Here is an 8,476-nt window from a genome sequence, read left to right on the forward strand (position 1 = left end):
TGGAACAAGCGGAGTTAAGTATCTTAATCAACGATACAACACAGTGCCGTGACGTTACTCGAACCTGCAACCTTTCGGTTTCGAGCCCAGCGTCCTACCACAAGACTACCGTGCCTCAAATAACATCATTTAGAATAAGCAGTTAAGAAAATCTACGCAAATGCGTGTTCGGGTAGCTTGTGTATTAATATTTCAGAAATCGCCCTTAAAGCTTTGTGAATATAGAACTGGACTGTGGTAAAAGCGTGCATATATGACCGAAATATATATAAAGCAAGATCACTTTAGTTAACCTAAGATTCCAGCATTTCTTGTCCTTTTCAGTGCCTGGTTTCCTTGACAATTTGCCACACTGGTATCCGTTACGTGAACATGACAACACTACTGGTGTGGAACTTCCAAAGCCAACGGTGCTGCCACCTACCATAAGGTCTGTACAAAACACCATCCGAACAGGATCACCGAATCAGTCGAGAGGCAGCAGAGATTCCCCGAGCAAACAGTATCGGGTAAGTACAAGGCATTTTTTTAAGGCATGTGAAAATAAATGATAATACTGACTGCATATTATGTTATTATGAGATATTATAGCATCCTTCAAAACCTTCAAATCTATGTTAATTTAAGACCGAATTAAAAAAAAGGAAACAATTTAATTTTTTCCTTCCTAAATGGCAATGTTTATTTCCGGATATGCATATGTCTAGCTTATTTTCATACATACAGAACAGTTAGTTCTATTTGATTTGACATTATGGAGTTTTCTCTATCATGGAAAGGGAGATAACTATGAAATGATTGTGCTGTTTATTTCTACGGCCATTTTTATGGTAACGTGCGTTTTGCTGTTGATAGTTTCAAAAACTGCCAAAACTCTATGTAAATGGCTGCATCACGAAACAAGTTATATTTAACAGTCCCATCCATATCTTTGCTCACTTAGAAAGTGTTTGTTTGGGACCTGAGGCAGCACTGGCGTGTTAACATCGATTGTTCCCATGTCATCTGCGTTTGTTAGCTCGGTATATTATTTTGTCTTTTAATGGCTGCATCACGTGATAAACGTGACAATGTTAATGTTGAGTAGTATTTTCCATCGACATTCAGAATATCGACATAGATGTTTCATTCGTAATAAAAGTGAATATTTTACGTTCAGGGTAATAAAGGAGATGGACTAGGGGGTAGAAGAAGGTCGTTAGGAGCTTTGACAGATGTCGACAGTAAGTAAACAGCCTCTGTATTGATGTTGTGATTGTGTTGTGTTCACTATGGATTTCAGTTGTGTGGTTCTAAGCAATGAACTACTGTTCAAATCACTTTTATTTCTGTATTCGAATATGTTGACTAATTTCTATGCTACAACAAAGTAACTAGTTTATTGTATTTGTTTGTACTGTAACTACTAGGGAATGGTTCTTGTTGTGTAACTAGCGGATGATATACATGATATTTTCAAGGTTGCATTATTTTTTGGTATACAAACCACTGATACATATTTAGTAGTGAATTGGACGCTATGTGTATGTGTGCTATCTCTACTCTCTACAACCGGACTGGAGGCATAATTACACAACAAACGTCAGACTCCAAACTGTGCTTCTCGGCCAGAGTCTTCATTGACTTCACTTTTGCTCTGTAGGACTAACTACCTCTGAATCTATGGACATCTCCTCGACTCACTCTTCGCCTCTTCTGCCGCACAAACCACGTGACATGCACCTTCAGTCGTCTGAGCATGCTCCTGGTAAAGTAGTCCATTGTTTCAGTGGTTTGTCGCACATCATGTCTGTAGCACGTCACATCCTGTACCCCCGTTCAAAGAAGAACAAATACTGTGCACGCCTTTCACATCGGCTCCTTCCTAAGAAAAATAGCGAAAACAGGTTATTGCGTTTTAAGCTACTCTCTGTCTCTATCCTTCCTTCCTTCCTTCCTACTTCTATCGACTATCCTTACAAATTTAAACGGGAAATCTCTTTATTTTTCCGCATGACTGAATATTGAGTTTTTTGCTCCCATCGATCTTTCACTTTCAAGAAGTTTTCCTTGGTTCCGCTCACTCCATTGTTCTGCTTTCTGTGATGTGTTTTGTTCCTTGTCAAGGTTTATATTATTCCGTATGTTTTTATCATGTTCCTATTTCAAATTCTTATTGTTGTCTTTTTTCTATTTTTACACTTTTTGATGATTTATATACAACTGTGAATATTTATGTATTATAATATCTGTGTTATAGAAAAGAACTAAGTCTTTTGATGATTTTTGTTTTCTATTTATGTCATACTTCTATGAAGAACAAAGAAATATATTAAAACCTTTTAATATGTGTATTTATAACTATCTTAGAATCTGACAAATATACTGAATGTGCTATCGATTTCTTATAGGACATGTGTCATATATAAATGAGTCAATGATGGTGAACAATCGTAGATTTAATTTTGGATGCATCTTTTAGAGAAATAACTGAGCTATTTTTTCAAATTCAAAGTAACGATAACTCAATGTGCTTCTTGTTAGAAGGTTAGCTTAGGTAAGCTATGATATTGTTTAAAATACTGTGGTAACTAATACTAATATATGTTCTTATTTCAGCGAAAAGAATGTAAATAATTGCATGCATAGATGAAATAAATCAAATTAAAATACACTACTTGTATTCAAACCTCATGCCACTAACATGTATACCTTACTTCATGCATGTTCGATGCACCCATCAAATAACTAATCATAAATCATTCATAAGTCTGTATAATCCTGCCCCCATCATTAAAATCGCACATGTATCATTTCACTAACTCCGCGATATAAACCTATATCTGATAGTATGAACACGCAATGCACTTGTGAGCTGATTAGTAAAAATCAAAGATAGATTATATATTCAGAAGTCTACACTTCATATAGGGTATGCAAATATTTGTTTCGATTTTAAGTATATCATAATTTATTAGATATTAAAGATATGTTGTCGCTACGCGTGGTAATTCCTTCGTGATTTTGTATTTTGAAAAGACTCGCTCAATATCGAAGCAAACTAAGTTGAATACACTTCACAGTTGTATACAGATGATCAACCTGAATAACCTTTACACATAGCCACAGTCTTGTGATTGTACGACATTAGAGTTAGCTGTTGCTGTTTTTAATTACAGTACACGCTTCGTCTCTATTTTGAATCATCTCCAATAGCTTAAATGAATCACTTAGCATGATGTTAGGGAAGGAACGAACCGCATGGTTTCTGAACATTAAGGCTGTGTTTCATGGAATGACTGACGTCCATGCTAGATGTGTAGCGTCCGACAACTCGTCTGTTGAACTTTAGCTGTAAAGCAATTTATTTTACATGTTATATCGTATATGTAAAATAAAATTAATATCAAACGGGCACTTCATATAGATTTTGGATTATGCAGGGTTCAAATAACAGTATGACACAATATGACAGTACCAATAACTGCCATATGTTCATTAAGGTCGTCTTTGAAACGTTTTATTTGCTTTTTGAGAAATATTTTCTGAAGGGTATTCATAAGAATGAAATCTCCCACTGTAAAAAAATCTTTTTCAAATCATTCATTCTAATTGTTGCAAGAAGTGTTTATATTCCTTACAATAAGTCGAAAAATAAAGATAGTATTTTAATTGCTTTTAAGTACAACACGTGTAGAATAGTAAGCATCCTGCGGTCAATCTTTATTTTGAACAATCTTGTTCTGTTTCATTGCAAAAAAGCGGGATTTTGAATAAGTATATCTTATAGAAACAAACGGTCTATTTTAATGATATCTCAACTCTTACCTTGAAGTTTTCTTTTACCTATTTCACGCAATAGTTGTTCCAGTATGTTAATGTAATTGCACTTTTTTAATTCCAAAGATTTGTTTTGAAACAAGTGCTAACATAATTATAGGCCATGCATTGTAATTAGTTTGATAATAAAGAGGCGATACTTGGCAATACTAGATACTGCTGTGTTAGGCATATTGGGATTCGAAAGAACGTGTTTGAGGTTTTAACACCATCAAAAAGATTGTCTTACGAACAATGTCTAAAACACTTTGTCGCTAGGTGAGGCTAAAATCAACTTTGCTGGTTCGAATTCGTTATGAATAGAAATGTTTTGAAATAACATATGGACAGAATATGTAAAATGTTGCATTCAAAATGCATCATTGTCATACCATTTCTATGCTTTGCGCAGACGCAAATGAATTCAAAAATATTGTTTTAAATTGAAGAGGTTTTTGAAGTTAGTCTCGAGTTCGTTATTACGGGGTTCGACTTAAAAATTCATATACCAAGTGAGCATTACCTTTTTAAATTAACAAACCACTTATTGACATGCGCACTGCTTGTCTCACCAAACTTTTTATGGCAGTACATAGCTGTTAGTAATCTTGATGTGGAGAATGCTTTTTGCCAACTTTTACGTTTGAAATTATCAACACCACTTTATAAACATCTAGTGTTTTCTTTATAATTAGAAATGTGGTTGTTGATGAGCAACATTGTAAATGAAATTCCACTCTTAATATGTCTTTAAATCAATGCTTTGATATGTTATTCATAGTTTGCTGATTTATGTTATAATTTTCTTTGACAGGGGTATGAAGACAGTGTGGCAATATCATTCATTCGGATGAAGAGAGCTATTGTTTTCAGGTAAGGAAGTTCCGAAAATGACTAATAATTAATGCGAGTTATCTACCTTATGTGTTTAACTTAGGAATTGTCCTCATTTGACTATGATAAATTCGAGGAACACAGCATAAATAACTAATATCTTTAAAAACTGTAATATATAGAAAAATACATATTGACCGAATAGCAACTGACAGCCTTCACCCTTCACGGGGCTCTTCATATATATTTCAAATGTATATGTCATTATGTATAGATAAAACGATAGACCAGTCAATGTTATGTTCTTGATGTGTTATGATTATAAAAGCTCAGGGCTTGTTGTTTTGCAGGTTAGTTTCCTAGCTATCTGTGATATTTTCACCAACCCTGGTTACATGATTTTGGACTATGATGCATGAAATACATGTCAAGATTGATCCATCACCGAACCCGTGTATGTCAAGACTCTTCACGTATGTCTGCCACCGGAACAATGGATGTCAGGAGCGTTTCTGTCTGTCTTTCACCGAACCAAGGTGTGATGGAGTTTGCCATTTCTATAAGTCGTTGAAACTAGGTATACCATGCATGGGCAGTTGTGTTCTCTACCTACCCAAAGAATGTTAAGACCGGTAAATATTGTGCTATACAGAATAAACATATATCAGGAGTGGTCAGTTCTGACTGCAAATGAACCAAAGCCTGTCTGGAGTGGTCAGTTATGTAACCCTCGAACCACCTTCTACGATCATATATCACCACGGAAGCTCATTAAGGCAATGTTTCCTTTGTACAATATTCCAAACGATTGCGAGTCTTCAATAACAAAATTTACATCGTAGTCAGTAATGATGCTGTTCAGTTTGTCGCTGCATGTGTATTTCAATACCAAATTATGACCTACATCCGGTGTTCCATTATCATATGTTTACAGATAAAGAAGACGATGTTGTAACATATGAATTAATTGGTGACAGAATTATGTTTTCTCCACATTGTTCTAAATAATTACTACATTCTTGGAAAATACTACAAACAGTAAATGAAAGAATTCTACTTAAAATAAATCAACTATCATTTTAGTCCATACTCACCAAAGAAGAATAATAATTATTATTATGCTTCCATATGCCGCATTTATTTGAAAGTATTATGAAATCGTATATTTGAAAATTCTCGAGTGTGGAAGTTCTTGTGCTGTGATTCTCTAAGCTGAACTCGGTGTTGAATTTTTTCGCGTTTGCAATGTTTAACAAAAACTGTGTATTCAATATATCTAAAATTAATAATATCTTTAAGTAAATATTTGTAGATTAGTTCCCTCCAGGCGCAAAAAGCCAGCATTTCCAAACCGCGAAAAAGTCCACCTTTACAGAAACAATGTATACGAAGAAAGTATAAATGTGTTGCTATTCGGCAGCCTGAGGTACAGTATGTGGGTGTATAGAGGATTGATTTGCATAATAATACTGTCTTCCATGAGTCTGGTGTTCATTGCGTTACAATTTCTGCCGTTCACGAGTTATTGTGTTCTCAAATATGTCCTGACTTTCATCACAAATAGAAATACAAGATATATTTGCAACTTTTGTTATTGAGTTTGAAATGACAAAACAGATCAAAAATAAAGTTAATGTAAGTAATACCGAATAAAAATGTATTTAAAGACATTATATTTACATTAATATATATTATCAGCAAATATTTCGTCTTATAGTGCTATCATATGTACTATTCTCAACGTATGCATTACTTGATGGCATTAAATGGCACTGTGTAAGTCCTCAACACACCTAGATGAGCTTGGATTTCAAATGATGATAATTTCAGTATTATTCTAACCGCGCTCGAGTCAAAAAGAATAGACTTTTTCTACCATATAAATGCATGACCTTCTTATGTTAAACCTATCTTCTCTAGTCAATGTATAAAATGGTAGTCTGAAACATTTAGATCGTCCATAAAGCGGGTAACATTCCATTTCATTACATGTACATTATGTACAAATATCATCTTTCGAAGTTTATTTAGCGATTTCCTGTATATTTTAGATATTGTATATATATATATATATAGACTTAACAAACCTGATGGATCTCACCGTAACGATACATGTATCTTAAATTGTTATTTATCTTCTCTTGTAACAGTGAAACATCAAATTAACATCAACTCGTTAAAGTAACTATCAGCAAATGTAGACTATTTACGTAGAATACATTCTTTGTAATAGATAATAAACGGTTTATAAATATTTAATAGAAACATTTGATCGCGTTCTTCATTTCTCCTGTCTCCATCAGTAGAACTATTTTTCTTCATCATAGAGTCAGTAATTAATAAAAATTCACGAGACCAAAAGACGACACGTTAATTGATTCTCTCTTTTTTTCAATGAATGGTTTCTTTTTCATTAATACGGAGTTAAGTGACGTGAATTAAAAGTAGATTGTCACGTGATCTTATATGCACATTTACATCGTTGATATATCACGGTGAATTGTTTCTATTGTCATATCCCATTGTTATTCAAATACAATTGTGATGTATAACAATTTTTCTATGAAATATTTAGATGTTATGAGACTTGTAATCTTATACCATGTGCATTTAGTGAGAGAGAAAGAAGATGATTTGAAAGCAATAGGTGGAATGAATCATTTTTATTGTTGGTCTATTGACAAACAATGATAGAGTGAGATGAAGGTAAATCCTTATCTTCGCTTTATTGCAACAGGGATGAACCGTAAATTTATTTAAGAATTGCTGTAGGATAGATTCATCAACATTTCAGGCAAACAACAGTTTCATGATAGTTTGTATAAGAAAGTTTTTTTCTTGCATACCGTAAGTGCCAAATGATGAATTCATATAATTGTTTTATTGTATTTGTCTTCGTATAGAATTATGTCAAATGAATGGTTAGCGTTAGATTGGTAAATGATAATCATTTCATTACATAGGATATGATTGCAAATGTATGAGATATAAATGTATGAGATATATAATTTATCAATCGCCTTCCGTTTTTATCAGGTTTAAGTGTACAATGGCTGTCTTGTGCTTTTTGATTGTAAATGGAGTAACAAAAACGTAGAACTATTTCCCCTTGTAACTATTGTACATGGATTTTATAAAATGTTGACCAGTGCACAATGTATACATGGAAGAACTTGTTCGCCATGTTAAACATTATATGTATAGAAGTGAATGTTTTGAACAAATAATGTAAACATTGTCCTAAGCAACGTGCATATGTTTCACATCGTAATTTACAAAGTATATCTCTTGTCAATGGTTTTGATATAGTATCTGGTCCCTCATTTACATATAAAGTAAAATAAGTTCTTATTCATTCAAGAGCAAAAACCCATTAAATATTTATATATCTATATATATATATATCTGTCATAGCTCCTTTGTGAAGTTGAATTCTCTTATATTGACGTCAGCACCGAGTGATCTAGATGTTTATAGCTGCAGTTGCAAGTGAGAGATTGTCTGTTGATGGGTAGTTGTTAGTTGGAAAGAGTGGTGAGAATGATATATCAGCGTAATTATAACGCTGAGTTCTCTGTGAGGTCAGTTTCATTGTGATTCGGATGTTCATATGTGCGTGCATATATACACGTGAACGTATATTGGATCGGTCTGTTCGGGCGCTAGGTTAGGCGAGTACATGATCGTCATTGTTGTTATCATATTTATGTATCGGACGTGAAGTATGTCCTGAATGAGTTGTTAATATTTTTAATAAAAATATAAAATCCACTTTATGGTGTTTTATTATATTTATTTTCTGTTAATAGTCTGGTAATAGTAACTTGGTGCCGATTTATCCCTG

General features: G+C 33.6%; 1 protein-coding gene across 1 annotated transcript; it reads left to right on the top strand.

Moving 5' to 3' along the window:
* Positions 1–305: 305 nt before the first annotated feature.
* LOC110444934 lies at positions 306–8,398 on the top strand (the record flags this gene model as incomplete). The annotated part of the gene is made up of 5 exons (XM_021489283.1): positions 306–509; positions 1,160–1,223; positions 1,643–1,886; positions 4,613–4,671; positions 4,983–8,398. Coding segments are annotated over 4 exons (552 nt in total), but the record flags the coding sequence as incomplete, so codon positions are not given.
* Between the last annotated feature and the right edge of the window lie 78 nt (positions 8,399–8,476).

Source organism: Mizuhopecten yessoensis, unplaced genomic scaffold (assembly GCF_002113885.1).
Source record: "Mizuhopecten yessoensis strain PY_sf001 unplaced genomic scaffold, ASM211388v2 hete_36190262, whole genome shotgun sequence".
NCBI lineage: Eukaryota > Metazoa > Mollusca > Bivalvia > Pectinida > Pectinidae > Mizuhopecten > Mizuhopecten yessoensis.